General features: G+C 35.6%; 1 protein-coding gene across 3 annotated transcripts; it reads right to left on the bottom strand.

The window, feature by feature from the left end:
* Nucleotides 1–4,177: 4,177 nt before the first annotated feature.
* On the bottom strand, nucleotides 4,178–17,977 carry LOC133030954 (uncharacterized). Of its 3 annotated transcripts, XR_009684495.1 has the most exons (7): nucleotides 7,735–17,977; nucleotides 7,587–7,658; nucleotides 6,719–6,778; nucleotides 5,340–6,304; nucleotides 5,062–5,242; nucleotides 4,888–4,986; nucleotides 4,178–4,735 (listed from the first exon to the last, which is right to left on the bottom strand). XR_009684495.1 is itself a non-coding variant. In XM_061104060.1 (6 exons), the coding sequence occupies exons 1-4, from the start codon at nucleotides 6,292–6,294 to the stop codon at nucleotides 5,240–5,242; spliced, it is 801 nt and encodes a 266-aa protein (XP_060960043.1). In that variant the 5' UTR covers nucleotides 6,295–6,703; the 3' UTR covers nucleotides 4,179–4,735; nucleotides 4,888–4,986; nucleotides 5,062–5,239. The 3 variants fall into 3 exon arrangements, 1 of the variants encoding a protein (XP_060960043.1); XM_061104060.1 differs by lacking the exons at nucleotides 6,719–6,778; nucleotides 7,587–7,658; nucleotides 7,735–17,977 and having other exon boundaries at nucleotides 4,179–4,735; nucleotides 5,340–5,567; nucleotides 5,645–5,750; nucleotides 5,831–6,703; XR_009684496.1 differs by lacking the exon at nucleotides 5,340–6,304 and having other exon boundaries at nucleotides 4,185–4,735; nucleotides 7,735–17,962.
* Nucleotides 17,978–18,318: the final 341 nt, after the last annotated feature.

Below are 18,318 nucleotides of genomic sequence, written 5' to 3' on the forward strand. Positions count from 1 at the left end.
AACTTATAACTAAAGTTTACATACGGTAGTTCTAACTTATCTATCATCTTTAAAGCAATAAATGAGTGCGTAGCTCCAGAATCAAATAAAACAGTACATAGTTTTCCAAAGATAGAAATCGACTCGCAACCACAAGTGTTACTAGTCTCGGCCTCCCTCCGGTTAGTGCAAATACTCGAGCCGGGACAAGTTTGTCATCCTTGAGTTGATCACCCTTTTGTGGACGAGTCCTTCTTATAGTGGCTCGGTTGCCCACACTTGTAACAAGTCTTGCCTTTCGGTCGACATTCTCCCGGATGCTTACGACCACATGTTGGGCATAGGGGTACTCCACATATGGCTTCTTCCCTTTGTAGTTATTGGACCCTATCTTGTTTATCTTGTCGGCTTCGTTGTGTTGGTTACTTGGCGAGTTTTCTTTTGTTATCACCACCTCCATTACCGGCCTTTACGGCCTCCCACCTTGCCGTATTGTCTTTACGTATACGACTTTCACACAACTCGGCTTCTAGGGCTTTTTCCGCACCTCGGCATACGTGGTTGCCCTTACTCCCGACATCGCTATGTCCCGACTTATTCGGGAGTCGAGCCCTTCGTAAAACGATGAATCCTCGAAACTCGGTAGGAACCGGATCCGTGGCAAACTTTGCTAATCCGTCAAATTGGCGAGCATACTCGTAATCGTAGACTTACCCTGCCTCAGGTTCGTGAACTCATTAACTCTAGCTGAGCGTATTGCTTCACTGTAGTATTTTTTGTTAAAAACTTGTACAAAGTCAGCCCAGGTCATTGCGGCCACATCCCGTGTTTGTTTAATAACATCCCACCAGATGCGGGCATCCTTTTTCAATAAACTAGCAGCACAAGCTACACTATCTCCGTTACCGAGCCGCATGTACTCAACAATACCTTCCACTGTTCTTAACCATTCCTCAGCTTCCATTGGATCTGAGCCCCCTTCAAAATTTGGTGGGTGTTGCTTGCGGAACCTTTCATATATTGGTTCCCATCGACCCTCCGGCACAGGCATGTATTGCACCGGCAAAAATTGATGTTGTCCTTGATTGGGTTGTTCCTGACGGTTGTGAGCCTCTTCATCTCGCTTCCTAATTTCTTCCTTGAGACGAGCAACTTCTTGCGCCAAATCTTCTTGTTGTGGTGGCACCACTACAGGGGCGTTTTGGTGTTCTTGACCAACTACCCCAGCAGGGACTTCGTGGTTACCCCCACCTTGACCTGGTTGTTGTCCATTTACAGGGGCATTTTGATTCTCCTGGATCACCGCCTCGGCAGGGACATGCTGGTTTCCCCTGCCTCGACCGCGAGCACTTCCTCGCCCTCGACCTCTAGCTCGGTCTCTTACAGCCGCTCTTTCATTCAACCGGGTTGATCTTCTAGGTTCACCGTTTTCCATCAAATCCCTTAACTTGTTCTTCAAAAGAAAGGAGATGGTAGCGGTAAGAAAAAAAAATAACCAAAGATGTATCTCGCTCAAAAAGGAAATATCTATACACTAAATTATATAAACTTAAAAAAAACGTAAATCATCAAGCAACAATTCACCATGTAAAATAAATAATCTTCACTCATAAAAAAATTACACTAATAAGAAAATTGTTTGAGTTATACTAAAATTCTAACTCCGAAGAATCAGTTAATTGTTTCGATTAACCATACCCTGAACTTCTAGCTAACTAAAGGAAAATCAAAAGATAAAGACTAAACCAAATTTAACATATAAGACATAACATATATAAAGCATACATACTAGATGACAAGTTGATCCTTTGCAGCGATGGTGTGTATGTCGCGTGAATTTAAGATCAATGTAACTGTGGCTCTGGTACCATTTGTAACGCCCTTACTTACGTAAAATAAGATGCCACAAATAAACTGGCGTTAAGATACTAATGTTGCCTCTATTTAAAAAAAAAACACTTTTCAAAACATGGGTACCCAGTTGAAAATAAAGTATTACCACTTAGGGAAAAGTAATAGAAAATTTAAACGACAACATCCTCGATAAGTTTAATAAATTAAAAAAAAACTTTCAGCGGAAGATGGCCAAGACCACACGCAGTTACATGATCACACGAGATACACCCCATGCTGCCCAGACTCAACTTGTCACCGAAAGCTTACAGGCTTACTTATCTGCACATAGGGGGTAAATAAGGGGTGAGCTGCAAAGCCCAGTAAGGAAAAAACAAAATACTATGTACCAGCATTCACACATCATAGCACAAACATATACATCAAACATACAACAACCTAATCATAAGTATAAATAGAGGCAGCCACACAAATACTGAAATACCACACACTCACACTCACAATCACACTCCAGCTTCCATACAAATATGGAGTGTCTTACGTTCTTAACCAGAACGCAGTACCAATAACCAGTGCACCCTTACGTACACTGCCTCACTTACCACATCACCATACATGTGTGGTTTCCAACCACTTCCAAGTACCTGGAACATGATTAAACAGCCATATACAATTCATCGATAAAACACTATTTCACCGAAACTATCACATTCCACAGTTTCAATACAATTTATTCAAGCAGTCATACTAGATACTCAAACCATATAAAAAGCAAGTATAAAGTATAATTATTTTTCCTTACCTCAACTCCGCTGTAATTAACTTTTACGATACCTTCTAGACCCTATAACAATTAGTGAAACCCTTAGTCCACCGATAAACTCAATATATTTATTACTCTTACTGTACAGCAAGTTTAACCTAGAATTTGACATATAAAACGTTTGAATTAGAAGTCCTACTGTTCACAAAGTTTTTAGTTAATTGAAAGACCTTTCTAACGGTATAAAGATCATCAAAATCGGAGCTATAATCTAGGAGTTATGCATGTTTTCTCAAAACAGTTTCTTTAAAATCCTGGATCATGCCGATTTCTGAATACAGCCTAAAAATAAAAGTTTTAAAAATAGTTACACCCCGATCTAGACAATACTTTATTCATAAAAAATGTATCTATTTTCCTAAGCTTTAAAACGAGATAAAGATCTTTTAAAATGGATCAAAATTGAGAGAGATATTGAATTTTTACTGAAGACACTTTTTCTGAAACAAAACTTAAAACGAAATACCATAACCGAGTAAAGATCCTAACTTTTGACTGGTAAGAACTCCGAACTAGGGAAAGGTTTCTTCAAAGAAAATATAAATTATTGAATTATCTTTCTAACAGTAGAAGAATCGCTGTAAAATAATAGATATCGAGAGAGATATCACACTTTTACTAAGGTAATATTGGAAAGAAATTTAAAAAAAACTGTAAATTAACAGTCTGTAAATCATGAATTTTTGACATCGAAATACTCAGAATTAGGAAAGAGTTTCTTCATAAAAAATATAGATCATTAAATTATCTTTAAAACGGTACCTAGATCACTGAAAACGGACCTATGGGGAGAGAGATATGATAGTTTTATGAACGCCTATTTCTCTGAAAACGAAAATAAAAACAAGTACGAATTTTACCTGAAGATTTCGAAGACACGGAACGATGATCGGTTGATTGCTAACCCCGAAACTCTTAAGATTAAAACAATTGATTTGGTTCAATAGAGAGAATTAAAAAAAAGAAATTGAGAGATGGTGAGAATAAAGGAATACGATACTATCTGGCTGCTAGGGTTCTAGAGTATATACGTATATAACATATCGTATAATAGGTTTAAATTTAAAAATAAATATCTAACTAATCAGATAAAATTATGCTGATTTAAATTTAAATTTTAAATTTTAAACTAACTAACTAATCTAATGCTTCACTATTTATTTATCTCACTATTTAATATATATATATATATTTTTCTTTTCTAGTTACACACGCACAACAACAACAACAACAACAACAACAACAACAAAAACAACAACAACAACAACAACAACAATAATAATAATAATAATAATAACAATATAATTGTATCACACTTAATATACCAAATACCAATATATGTATATAAACTGGATATTACAAATCTCACTACTAGAAAATTGGGTTTTAGTGACACACATTGCGAAACTCTAAAAGTCTATAGTCACACTTCAACGCGCGTCACTAATGAGGCTGACTGGAAAAGCAGTTTTTAGTGACGCGCCAAACGTGTCACTGAATGCTTTTGCCCTCAGTGTCTGCGCGTCACTGTAGAGGTACAGTGTCATGTTTTGTCAGACTAGAAAAGCAACAGCCACTTACATGGAGTGTCACTATATCCTATTTTTTTTTTATTAATATCTTTAGAGATATAGTGACACACCAAAAATGCCACTACATTATATATTTTTTTAAAAAAAATATAATAATTATTTATTTTAATTCAAATTTGATATATTATAAATAATAATTTATATTAATTATATACAAATACAATTAAATATAACAATAATAATTTTAATTAACTAAATGTAAAATTTATATAAATTAGACTATTATAATAATTCACGTTAACACAACTAATAAATATTACATATTAGTTCATTATACCAATAAATCCATAACTATAAAATTATATAATAACTATTGGTCTATTAAAAGAAAAAACAACTAAATAACCGATAACATATCACTTGCCCATTAGTCTATTAAAACAAAAAACAACTAACGTCGGTAAGCTTGAATAACCGATAACATCTCACTTGCCCAATGCTCTTTAACTTCATCAATTTCTTCTTCTGTATAATTTGCATCACTTAACTACAAAATTTAAAGATAAATAATATATTAATTAAAGTTATCATCATATACATTAATAATAATAATAATAATAATAATAATAATAATAATAATAATAATAATAATAATAATAATAATATATGACATATTTATATAGTTTATATGTTATGTACCTCGGCCAAAAAGTGTTTCCGGTTCGAAGCTTGAATTAAATCTTTCATCATCTTCATTACATAATATCCACATTCGGTGTCTTCCGGTTGATGTGGACACTAAAGATTTTTCTTTAAATTAATAAAAATCTTAATAAAAATATAATTGAAATTTAAAAAAAAAAGAATACGTACAGTTGGGCGTCGAACTTTTAGCTTCGGTGGAATTTCTTTCCTTATCACCCTGTAGTAAGTTTGAAATGCCAATGTGACCGTCTCTCTAATATCAGGTCGATTACTCAAGTGTGAGTTTTTAGGATCCATGAAACATAACCAATAAGAGTCGGGCACTAATAATATCAACATCCAATGCTCACTATATAATCCAAAAAAAAAAAACAAAATAAAGTTAATTAGATTGAGTATTAGATCACAATTTTATTTATCATACATAAAACTAAATTTAAATTTACCCATTGAACAGGATTTCTATCTTTCGAAGTAGATATTTGAACAGTTCTAGCAACAAGACTAACACCGCTGTTTTGTGTAGTTTTATCATTATCATACTCTGCTGTATTAAACTGAGTACCATTCACCATATATGTTAAAAACTTTGTCACACTGAAAGAAGGACCTCTGGAAATCCACTTGACAATATCAGTGACATTAGTAGATGTTTTGCTCATTTCATTCACAACCTATTCACAAAATACTTAATTAAAATCCATATAACACTAAGAAACATCAAAACTACTTTAAGATCATGTATTTTTACCTTGTTCTCTAACCAACTACTAAATGTTCGATAATGTTCATTCTGTAGCCATCTTTGATTCCTAGCTTTAGATGGGTACTTTGCCTTAATCCAATTAAAATGTTTCCTTCAAAGTTAAATCAATTAATTAAACTTATTTTGCAAGGATTCATAATGCAATCATAAAGATTATGAATATAAACTTACTCAATGTAAGGCTCAATTTCAGTTACATTCTGCAACACAAGACGATGTGCTTCATCTCGTTCATCTCGGCTAACAGTGCATACAACACTACCTCGACGACTTTGAATCCCATCATTGGTTACATCACGAACTCCAATGCTCTGTAAACCCGATATGTATTCACAGCAAAACTCAGAAGCCTCTTCTGCAATATAGCATTCAATAATACACCCTTCTGGTCGAGTTTTATTCCTAACATAGCCCTTCAGAATCTTCATGTATCTCTCAAACGGATACATCCATCTAAAGTAAACTGGACCACACCATTTCACTTCTCTAACTAAGTGAACTGTCAGATGAATCATTATATCAAAGAATGCAGGAGGAAAGAATTGCTCATACTTACACAAGATATAAGAGATTTCATCTTGTAGCTCTTGTAGGTTTGACATATCCACCACCTTAGCGCATAGTGACATATCCATATTTTTCTTCCTACATCATCCGTATGAAATTATAAAAAAATTAAAAATAAAGCACATAAAATTTCATTAACAATACGATCAAATCAAACAAGCAAACATTTATCAATAATAACAGATAAAATTCTTAAAAAAATTGGACAGCATTACCCCTATAATATTAACCTAACCATCTGTTATAGCGAACAAATAATTCAAACAATTCAATCAACGTGCAATAAGTTTTCATCCTTATACCACCGCAACACAATCAAATTTTCGCAGAACCTACTTCACTAAGGGACACAAGTTAGAAACCTTCCGTTATCACCGCAACATACAATTATGAAAACCTACTTCACTATGGATGAATATTTAGGATATTCAAACTCCTCTAACATTGGTATAATATTAATTAACATAAAAAAAAATAAATATGCACACGTACCTCTTCTAATTTAAAATGATCACGTTAACTTTGTAACAATCCTTGCTAGTATCCAAAACACTAATAATAACATTGAAAATAAACTATTAAAATAGGTAATAGAAATGACAATCATCATGATCAAGCTAATAATAATAATAAAAAGTATAGTTTACTTTGCTTATTATTCTCTTTCTTATGTTTGAGATTTGAAAATGCCACTAGAAAATTATTATTTTCCAATAAAGTAATGATTTAGAGAGTAGACAACATAGTATTAAAAAAAAAGTTTCATGTAAACTTTGACTATCAAAAAGGTCAAAACTTCTATTAAAACTAAAAATATAATTTATAATATTTGTTTTTTAAAAGATTTTTATCATGCTAAAAAGTATTTTAATTTTCATATTTAGATTAAAGCTCTAGATACAAAATAGAGTATACCCAAATTTTAATAAATTTTTTACTCTTTCAATTTTTTTGAGCTTGTACTCAACAAATTTTATTTTAAAAAAAATCTAAAATAACAAAAAAAAAATATTGATAAAAAAACAACAATAAATAATCTGAAATTAAAAAAAAAATTATATTTAGATTCAAATTTTAAATAAAAATTTAGGGTATAACTAAATTTTCTATTTTAAAATAATCTAAAATAACAAAAAACAAAAACATAAATAAAAAAACAACATCAATAATCTGAAATTAAAAAAAAAAAATTATATTTACATCCAAATTTTAAATACAAAATTAGAGTATACCTAAATTTTAACTAATTTTTTTATCTTGCAATTTTTTGAGGTTATACACAACCCACATTATTTTAATATAATCTGAAATGAAAAAAAAATTAAAAAAACGAAAAATGAAAATTGAAAAAAAAAATTACCTGAGATGGAGGAGATCGCTGCGTCTAAGATGGAGGAGCACCGGTCGCCTGAGAGGGAGGAGCTCCGCCGGCCTGAGATGAAGAAGAAAAATAAAAACTAAATATTTATAAAAACAAACTAAAAAAAATCAAAAATCATCATACTTACCTCCTTTGATCTTTGGAAGAGACTCTTTGATGTTGGAGGGTGTCGCCGGCAGCAGGGGAGTGCTATTTGGTGGCTGGTATGAAGTGTGGGAGGATTGCAGGGGGTTCAGGCGTCTGGGCGTCTGGTAGGGGAGAGAGTTTGGGCGGGATGAAGAAATGAAGATGATGAATTTTTAGGGCTGATAATCGATTTATGATATTTTTCTTTTTTATTTTTTTTATAAATAAAGGGGTACAGTGACGCGCAACGCGTGTCAGCAAACTTGTTTCCCCACGTTTCCTGCGCGTCGCTAAAGCCACGTGAGAATCACGTGGCTTTAGCGACGCGCAGGAAACGTAGGGAAACACGTTTGCTGACACGCGTTGCGTGTCTCCATAGGCCTTGGTTTTTTTTTTTAATTTAATTTTTATAAAATTATATATTTTAGGTTTTAGTATTTAGTGACACTCCATATTTTTAGTGACACACATTTCGCGTAATAAACACTGAACATTTAGAATCGAATCTTGTGTGTCACTAAAAGCCACTCTTAATTTTTTAGTGACCCACATTTTTATGAGTGTCACTATATGGTGTCACTATAAAAGCCTAATTTCTAGTAGTGTCTATAGAAGCTTCACAACTTCTTAGGCATAGATTTTATTTATCTAAGGAAAAGTCTCAACTATTCCAGAAAAGATAAAGCCATGAAAGAATTTCTTACATCAACAGTGAGAGGTCTTAGATATGCTTTTGTATGCCTTAGACCAGACACCTGCTGTTGAGTGGGAGTAATGAGTAGGTATCAGATTAATCCAGGAGAAGAACATTGGAAGACAATCAAGTAAATCCCAAGATTAAGAAAAGGAACTATATGTTAGTCTATAAGGGTGTCTTTAAAACTCATAGACTACACCATATCAGATTTCGAAATTTGCCTTTGTGCTAGTAAATCTTTCTGATAAGATGGTGGTTAATCTGGTGGTGGAATAGTGATTTTGGAGAAGTGTAAAAACCTATCTGAAGTCTCTAGGTCTACCAGAAAGGGACTGAATGTCAAAGCTGCAGGAAAGGTACTTATTCAGTCTAAGGAAAGTTCTATACATCTTTGGCACCATTCCAAATTGCCTAAAACTACTAGTGTTAATTTCCTGATTAACCAAAAGTAGTTGCCGAAGATATAGAATCCAGTATCCCAAGAGAGTAGACATATAGAGAGGAATTTCACATTATCAATGATTTTGTGATTAAGGAAGAGTAATAGTGGAGAAAAGGTTGTGTTTAATTCAACCTTTCAGATCCTATTACGAGGAGTTTACTACTACTACACTTGATTTGTATATCGAGGTGTTGAGATTACTTGAAACGCACTTTTTTTTATATTAGTGCAAGTGGGAGTTTGTTGGGTTTTATGCCCTAAATAAAACTCATTTCAATATAATCAGATTTACTTATTAATATAGATCAGAAATAACATTTAATGTTGCATGGTTCACATGATTTATTTCATGATTATATGTACATAATGTATAAATTCATCTGAAACCCTTTTCACATACTTGATCCTGTTTATTGTGTCGTCAACACATTGGAAAGTAAACATGACTATGTGAATAAAGTTTCCTAGATTTATCAGACATAGGGTTTTACTGATATGATAATCTACAATAGAGTTTACTTGCATTTGGAGAAGTGTTATGTTCTTTCCAGAGCATTGGTTAAAGTAAAGCTCAGGTTGGATGCATGGAGTATGCATCGGAAGGGACCGATATTGAACTTTGACTCAGATTTATTAAACTTACCGTAATATCTATTCAAGTCAATATCGCCTAGTTGATCCTAGATCAAATGATCTTAATCCTGATATGATTAGGCTCAATCTTGAAAGGCTATTCGTGTTCTTTGATTTGTTAGTTAAGCCTACTTTTAGGTCAGGGTGATATGTACATTTTGGGAACACGGTAGTGCAATTGAGTGGGAGCGCTATCATAAACATGGAATCTATAGCTTCTATCTGGCGAATAGTAAGCAAAGGATGATCTCCTTCGAGCTTGACCAAACGAACATAAATGGTGGAGTACTCATTTCACATAAGCTGAAATATCATTTATACGGGATCAAGTGTTTTAAGGAATAAATACATTGTAGGGTGTAACGGTAATTTAATCCCTTTACAGTGTAGATCATTCATATAGAGGATCAGTGATCACATTAGGATTATAACAATGGATAACTAATGATGTGTCTATATGGTGGAACATATAGAGCATTCTATATACTGAGAGTGCAATTCTAAGTTCTATACGTGGATTCAACGAAGAATTAATAAGTTAGTGAATTTTAGAAATAAATTCTTGATCTACTTATTGGAAGCTCGGTTATATAGACCCATGGTCCCCGCACTAGTTGAGATAATATTGCTTGTAAGACTCATGTAATTGGTTTTGATTAATCAATTATAATTCTCAACTTGGACTATGTTTATTTGTGAATTTTTCACTAAGTAAGGGCGAAATTGTAAAGAAAGAGTTTTAGGGGCATATTTGTTAATTATGATACTTTGTATGGTTCAATTAATAAATATGATAAATGACAATATTATTTAATAATTATTTATAGTTATTAAATAGTTAGAATTGGCATTTAAATGGTTGAATTAGAAAATTGGCGTTTTTGAGAAAATCAGATGCAGAAAAGATAAAACTGCAAAATTGCAAAAAGTGAGGCCCAAATCCACTATGTAGGGCCGGCCACTTTTGTAGGGTTTTTCCCTCTGATATTTTCATTATTTTAATGCCAAATAATTCAAACCTAACCCTAGTGGAATGCTATACATAGATAGTGAAGGCTTCAGGAAAATTAGACTTTTCTTCTGACACTTTCTGAATCAGAAAAACCTGAGCCTTCTCTCTCCCTATCTTTGGCCGAACCCACTCTCTCTTTCTTCTTCATTGAAATTTCGAAATCCTTAGTGTATGAGTAGTGTCCACACATAGCAAGTGATACCTCAATCATAGTGAGGAAGATCGTGAAGAAAGACATTCAGCAGAAGGAGTTTCAGCATCAAAGATTCAGAGAAAGAAATCCAGGTTCAGATATTGATAATGCTCTGCTACAGAAAGGAATCAAGGGCTAGATATCTGAACGGAAGGAGTCATATTATTCCGCTGCACCCAATGTAAGGTTTATTAAACTTTATATGTGTTTATTTCATCGTTTTAGAAAGTTCATATTTAGGGTGTTAATAAACATACTTGTGAGTCGATCAAAGATCCTGGTAAAATAATTTCCAACATTTCCTACTTGGGAATATTTATTCCCTTGTCCGGGCTTTGGCGGGAGGATACTTCCTTCTTAGCCTTGGCCACTGCAAGGTTGTAACATTCCCGAGCAGATTGTTGGTTCCCTCTAAGACACCCTACCCCGTTTTTGGTTGGGAACTTCAGGCACGAATGGAATATTGATGTGACAGCTTTTAAGTCATACAAGGCTGGTCGGCCTAGCATTACGTTAAAGGCTGCAGGAACATCGAATATCAGGAATTGTGCCATGATAGTTATGCTCGTTGGAGCTTGTCCAACTGTGAGGGGTAGGCGGATTTGTCCCAGAGGTGCAACTCCTTGATCGGAGAAACCATAGACGGGCTGAAGGCATGGAGTTAAATCCTTGAGTTGGAGCCCCATCTTCTCGTACGCAGTCTTTAAAAAAATATTTGAAAAAGCCCCATTATCGATCATGGTTCTGGACACCATTTTGTTTGTTATCTGGACTTCCAGGACTAGCGGGTCGTTGTGCAGAAATTTTATCTAGACATCATCTTTGTCGTTGAATGTTATGGTTGGCTCTCCTGCTCGTGGAACTTTGGGCTTCCTTTCTTCCACGGCCAGGATGACTTCTTCTTGCACGTATTAAGCTGTGCGGGCATATCGTTCTCAAGCTTTGCCCGTGTCTCAAGCGATGTGCAGGCCTCCAATGATGACTTGCAAGTGTCCATCTATTGGCGAAGGCATCAGATCCTGGTTATTCTGACCTTGGTTGGCCTTGACATACTTCTATAAGTGCGGGTTGTTCTTCTTGATCAGAAGTTCTATTTCCCGCTTCAAGTTGTAGCATTCGTTGGTGTCGTGGCCGTAGTCTCCATGGAACCGACAAAGCTTTGTCATGTCCCTTTTGCTGGTATCTTTCTTCATGGGCCCAGGCTTCTTGTACGAAATTAACGACTGAGTCGCTATGTACACACTTTCTATATCCTCAGTTAGGATAGTGAATGCAGTGTGTTTGGCGCAATCGCGGGGAGTCTGTCTGGGCTTTTCGGTGAACTTTCCCTTCTTCCTGTTCCCTTGCTTGTGGTTGTTGCCTGAACGCTTGTCACTTGAATTGCTGGAATATTGGGGAAGCTGGGCGGACGTTCAAGTAGAAGGAGCCTTCGTTTTGTTCGGCTTTTGCTCACCTTCTGCTCGCTGAATGGCTTCTTCGAGCTTGATGAAACCTTCGGCCCGGTCAAGGAAATCACTCATTGAGTCGACCGGTCCGTTTTTCTTTATGTCCTTCCATAGTTCGCCAAGGACTTCAATGCCCCCCATTATCGCCGATAACTTTCCATCCTCGGTTACCCATGACACCTTGGTCGCTTCCGTCATGAACCTGCTGATGTGTGCCCGGAGTGGCTCGCCTGGTCGCTGTTTTACTTCGACTGAATCTCCCAGATGCAATGGGAGTTGGCGTGAGGAAGAGAATTGTGCATGGAATTCCGAAGAGAAGGTTTTCCATGAACTAAACTTTCATGGAGCCAACTTGAAATACAATTGCTATGCGGCCTCTGACAGAGTTGCGGGGAAGATTCTGCAACATACGTCTCCTCGTACCCCTTGTAAATCCATCTGCATCTCGAAATACTTGAGATGGGAGAGAGGATCTTCTCTTCCAGTGTACATCTTCCACGTTGGCATCTTGAACTTGTGAGGTAGTGGCAGGAGGTTGATTTCTGGTGAGAAGGGAGTTCCGCGTGCACGGTCTAACTCAAGATCATTGTTACGCTGCCCGACCATGCCATGAAACATATTCTTCAGTTCGTCAAGCTGAGCATGTACGACTGGGCTGACTTGATTGGCATTCTGGTCGGGTTGTGCTATGTCAGCGTCTTTCTAAGCGGGGATTTGAGTATGGGCTCTGGACTGCACGTTCGTCGTAGTATTCTGCTCGTCTGTTCCCCTTCTTCTGTTTAGGTCGTCCCTTAGGTCACGGGTTGTTCCCAACCTTTCGAACACAGAAGAACCTAGCTGCCTTTGTGATTGGTTCGCTTGGTTGGCAGGTGGAATGGCTCCATTATTTTGCGTGGATCCATCGAGCATGACTCCTCCTGATGAATTCCCAGACAAGGTCTTTCTGCCTACCTCTTGGCCCACGAGTGGAACTCGTGACCGGGGATTGGACGGCTGACCGTTGGTTGTCTGGGAAGCATTCACCGTTGGGTCATCCTCGGTTTCTCCAAGGGGGATGACGCTCTGCGCTTGCTGGCCTACAATCTGATAGGCTCTTCGTATTAGCACAGTGGCTTGCCAACTATGATCTTTGATCTCTGCATGTTAAGCCCTTAATGCCTCCATCTCTTTGTCCCTCCACTCGGCGAACATACGCCTATGTTCGTCAAACGCGAGGTTTATTGCGGCACGTAATTCCTCCTAATCGTGATGCAGGGTATTGTTGTGACCCTGCATGAGTCCAAGCACAGCGCGGAGGTTTTCTAATTCGGTTGCATCTCCGATGGTCGTCTGGGCGTTGATGCCTGGCGGAACAGTCATGTTAAGAACGTCCTGGCTGTGTGCGGAACCATTGTTTCCGGTCTCTTGCACACCAAGCGCAATTTCAGTAACAGCGGGTGGAATCCTCGAACTCCCTGGCTCCTACAACATCGGATCCAGCGTCTCTGAGTTTGATGGGTCGGACAAGCCTCTACAAGTTTGCACTATCGTGTCAAAAGAGCGATCTGTGATTCTTCTCTCAATGAAAGCACCAAAATGTTGACTTCGCTTTTAGCCAACGACAATGAGTCTTTTTGATAAGCGATAAACGATATGTCGTAATATGAATATGTAAATAAAGCAATAATAAGAAGACACTGAAATTTTATAGAGGTTCAGCCCCGAGCAGTTCGGTAATAGCCTAATCCTCGTTAATTGTATTGACTTAAGAATAAGGACGAAGATTCCTTTTCTTATAGCTCTTACAATAATATCTCTGAATATATAATTCTTAGATAGCCTTAGCTTATAGCGTTTCGGCGTATAATATCTCTGTTTACAGTTTTTCGATCGATCCCTTGCCCAGTGAACATTCCTCATTATTTATAGGGCAGGAAACTTGAGGAGGAAGAGTTTTCTCTCTTGTTACAATGCGCATAAATAGAAAGATCGTGTGATCATTGCTGAATGCTAGGATCGTGGGATTGAGGCTGAATACACCGATAGTGGGATCGTGTGTATGCCACATCCACGTAAGTTGATCCCTGAGTTATAGGGATTGAGCTGGTGACTCACGATGTGCTTGGTTGAATTCGCTAAGTGTTGCTCATTCTGCACGGCTTGTTGAGTATTCCATTATGGACATGCCAGCGAGGCATCCTGCTCGGCATGTTGATCCGACCAGGTGCTTTAAGTAGATGTCACATGTCACCATTCTTGTGAGGCCACGTCAGAGTGCCAATTTTGGGATAACATGAGTAATTACTCCTGAAACCGCAGATAGGTTTCTTACATATCGTTTGCTTCATCAGGCAACGATAGTGACATATTCAGCTCGTGGTTAGCGAGTGGTAAAGGGGTACTTTATAAAGTACCAGGATTGTGTATTTATGATATTGTGTAAATGTGTAAGCATGTTGATATGAGATTGAATTGATGATTATTACCAGTTATTATTTTATTTACTTTTCTTGCTGAGTCTTGTGACTCACGGGTGCTTTATGGTGCAGGTAAAGGGAAGGCAAAGGTTGAGCAGCCATGAGTTCAAGGTTGTAGCAGCAATGTACATATCAGCCGCAGTGGCACGGCCCAGTGAACAGGATGCTCTATTTTGAATGCATTTTGGAAATACAAAGTTTATGTTGTAAAAAATATTATTAAACTAGTTTGTAAATATTTTGAAAACAGGGAGACCCCGTAGTTAATATCACTTATCTTTTATCATATAGTTTTATATGTCTATTTTTAATTATCAAAATTTAATTACCCACACTTTTAGTATAATTATATAGTATATAAAATAAGAATTTTATAAAAACACACACACGTGGCGTCCTTGTTGGACAGGGTGTTACATTTAATCTTTCCATTCTTATAACATTTGATTAGATACATATCTCATATATTTATCGTATTTATCTAGATTTGAGGTTTTTTATTGCATTTCTTTTAAATTTTTTAATTATTTTTTCTTATCATATTTCTTTCATTTGAATTTGGTGTTGTATGGTAAGTTCTCTACATATTTCTTAGTTTTTTGTTCGTTCATTTATTTAGATCTCTTAATTTTATGTGCTTTCTTTATAAATTTTTTAATTTTAATCTTTTCTTTCTTATAAAGTTTTAACACCATCTCTTATTAATCTTGCTTTTATATGGATATGATATTGCAGTGTTTAATTTTTTTGTTTTAACTTTTGATCTTTTCATTTCCACTAGCACTTCATTATATTATTTATTTGTATTATTATGTATCAAGTAAACTTTTGGAAATTACAACTGTAACGACTAAATGTGGGATATGGTGATAGCAACAGGTGAGATACAATGATTCACAACGACTTTGAATAATTGAGATATAAATTATTGATTACAGGAAATAGTTTTACTTAAATAATAATAATAATACTCTAATTTTTCTTTGTACTACCCTATTTTATATCTTTTTATATTAATAATTTTTCATAGAAAATTTTAAAATTCCATATATATACATTATTCATATAAATTTTAAACTTCTTAATATATAAAATATAATTTATCCAATTTTATGTTTAATAAATAATTCGATAGTATAATTTTAATATTATTATATATTTAATTAATTTTAAAATTATTATTTATTATTTTCATAAGTAATTCTTTTTTAATTATTATACTAAAACAAAATTAAATAGCCACGCGAAGAGCGACTATATTGCCTAGTTGCATATATACAAAATGTTTTAATTTCAGTATATTTTTTATATGTATATCGTTATCTTATATAATAAAATAGCTGCAATGTGTAATTTTATTTTCTTTTTATTGAGGCAATATACTTGTATTGATATCTCTGATATTGTTGATGAGCATGTGTTTGTTTTAAGTTCAATCAGCTTACTATATAATTTTTTTTGTTAATATATTTTTTTCTTCATTTATTTAAGTGAAAAGGACTAAATGTTTAATTATGTGAACCAATTAAAGTCCATAAAATGCAGACATATCCACTCGCTCACATATCTGTTCAGCTTTTAATATGGTCGAAGCCACTGCAGGCAGTCTTTATCTTGGCCTTCCCAATGTTATTGGCCGCAATAAAAACACAATTCTTGGTTTTATCAAGAACAAAGTCATTTCCTGTATCAATAGTTGGGAAGGAAAGTTTCTTTCTCGTGCTGGCAAAGAAATCCTCATTAAAATCGTCCTCCAATTGCTGCCTACATATGCAATGAGTGTTTTTCTTCTTCCTATTGGGACTTGTAATGAAATTGAAAATCTAATGGCAAATTTCTGGTGGAAGACTAAGTCTAGTAAAGGTCGTGGTATTACTTGGATGACTTGGGATCAGCTAGCTTCCTCTAAGAAGGATGGTGGTATGGGATTTAGACATTTGCATGATTTCAATCTTGCTATGCTTGCAGAGCAAGGTTGGAGGTTGTAGTGTAATCCAAATTCTCTTGTGGGAAGAGTGTTCAAGGCAAAATATTTTCCTAATTCGAATTTTCTTTCAGCGGATCTTGGTTATAATCCAAGCTTTGTTTAGCGAAGCATTTGGGGTGCACAAGATTTGGTTCGTTCAGGTGCTATTCGTATTATTGGTGATGGAGCTACTACTAACATTACTGGCAATCCTTGGTTACCCCATTCGAGTAACAGACATGTTAATTCTATTCACCCATCTCTGCATAATAACACAGTCAATTCACTCTTCTAAGTTGGAGTTTGTAGATGGGATTGTGATGTTATTCATGATCTGTTTTTGGCTCATGAAGCTGAATTAATATTAAGGATGCCCCTTTGTGATACTGATACTGCTGACTGTTGGTCTTGGGTTGAGAATCGAACTGGCCTCTTCACAGTTCGTAGTGCTTATTTACTGCTATAGCAGCAACGCCCCAAAATTCAAGGCTCCAACAATTCTGGTTTTTGGAGAAAACTTTGGCACCTGAAAATCCCACCTAAGGTTATTAATTTTTTATGGCGTGCAATCACTGGATGTCACCCTACATGTCTTAATCTTGTTACTAAACATGTCCAGATTTCAGTCAAGTGCCCTGTCTGCAAAGTTCATCCGGAATCCACCACTCACGCATTGCTGCATTGTAGCTTTGCTAAAGCCTGCTGGAATGTTTCAGTGCCCCTGTAAGCACTGATATTTCAGCTTCTTTTGGCACCTGGGTCGATGCTCTTTTGCACATTGGTGATGCTGATATGGTTTGTCGTGCTACTGTACTTTGTTGGGCGGTGTGGAAAGCTCGCAACCAAACCGTTTGGGACAAACGACCTCTACTGTGAATGGTGTTATTGTTTCTGCTTCAACTACTTTTGATCATTGGAAGAAATCTCAGGACAAATCAACTCTTTTATCATTGTTAATAGAAATAATGAGGAAGGGTCTAAGCAGTGGTAAAACCAGATTTAAATCACATCAAAATAAATGTTGATGCGGCTCTTTTTCATTAAGAAGATTTCGATGGCTATGCGTTGGTTGCAAGGGATAGCTCAGCAAAACTCATAGAAGCTAAAACATGTTTTCAAGGTGGTCATTATACTGCTGAAGTTGTGGAGGCTTTGGGCTTTAAAGAGGCTCTTAGTTGGATTAAGAATCACAACTAGAATAATGTACAAATGGAAACTGATAGCTTGCTCTCGTTTCAGGCCATCCGAAGTAACCAAACTTTCTCCTCAAATTTTGGCTTACTTATTTAGGATTTCCAATTATTATTATCTTCTTTACAATCTGTGCATTTACGTTTTGTTAGACGATCAGCAAATTGTGTCGCTCATGCTATTGCTAGGCACTCACGATTTTTTTTTTCTAGTTGTAGCATTTTTAAGCATAATGCGTCTGCTGATTTAAAAGCCCTTTTGTATTCAGAATGATAATATTTCAATGAAGTTTAGATTTCATAAAAAAAAAAAAAAGTCCATAAAATGCTTCTAACTAAATTATTTTTGTTTCAAAAAAAATAAATATAAAAATCAATGTACAATCATCCCACTTGCCACCAACCCTACCAAAAAATGGGCAATATAGGTGAAGATTTTAACAAATGATTCTCTTCGACACACTAGACGCTCTCTGGGACCATCCTCATAAAGGATAGTTTGACATTTGATTTATTTTTGCAACTTTAAGAACCTTAATTTTTTTTTTGTC

The sequence above is a fragment of the Cannabis sativa genome, chromosome 9 (assembly GCF_029168945.1).
Source record: "Cannabis sativa cultivar Pink pepper isolate KNU-18-1 chromosome 9, ASM2916894v1, whole genome shotgun sequence".
In the NCBI taxonomy this organism is placed as follows: Eukaryota; Viridiplantae; Streptophyta; class Magnoliopsida; order Rosales; family Cannabaceae; genus Cannabis; species Cannabis sativa.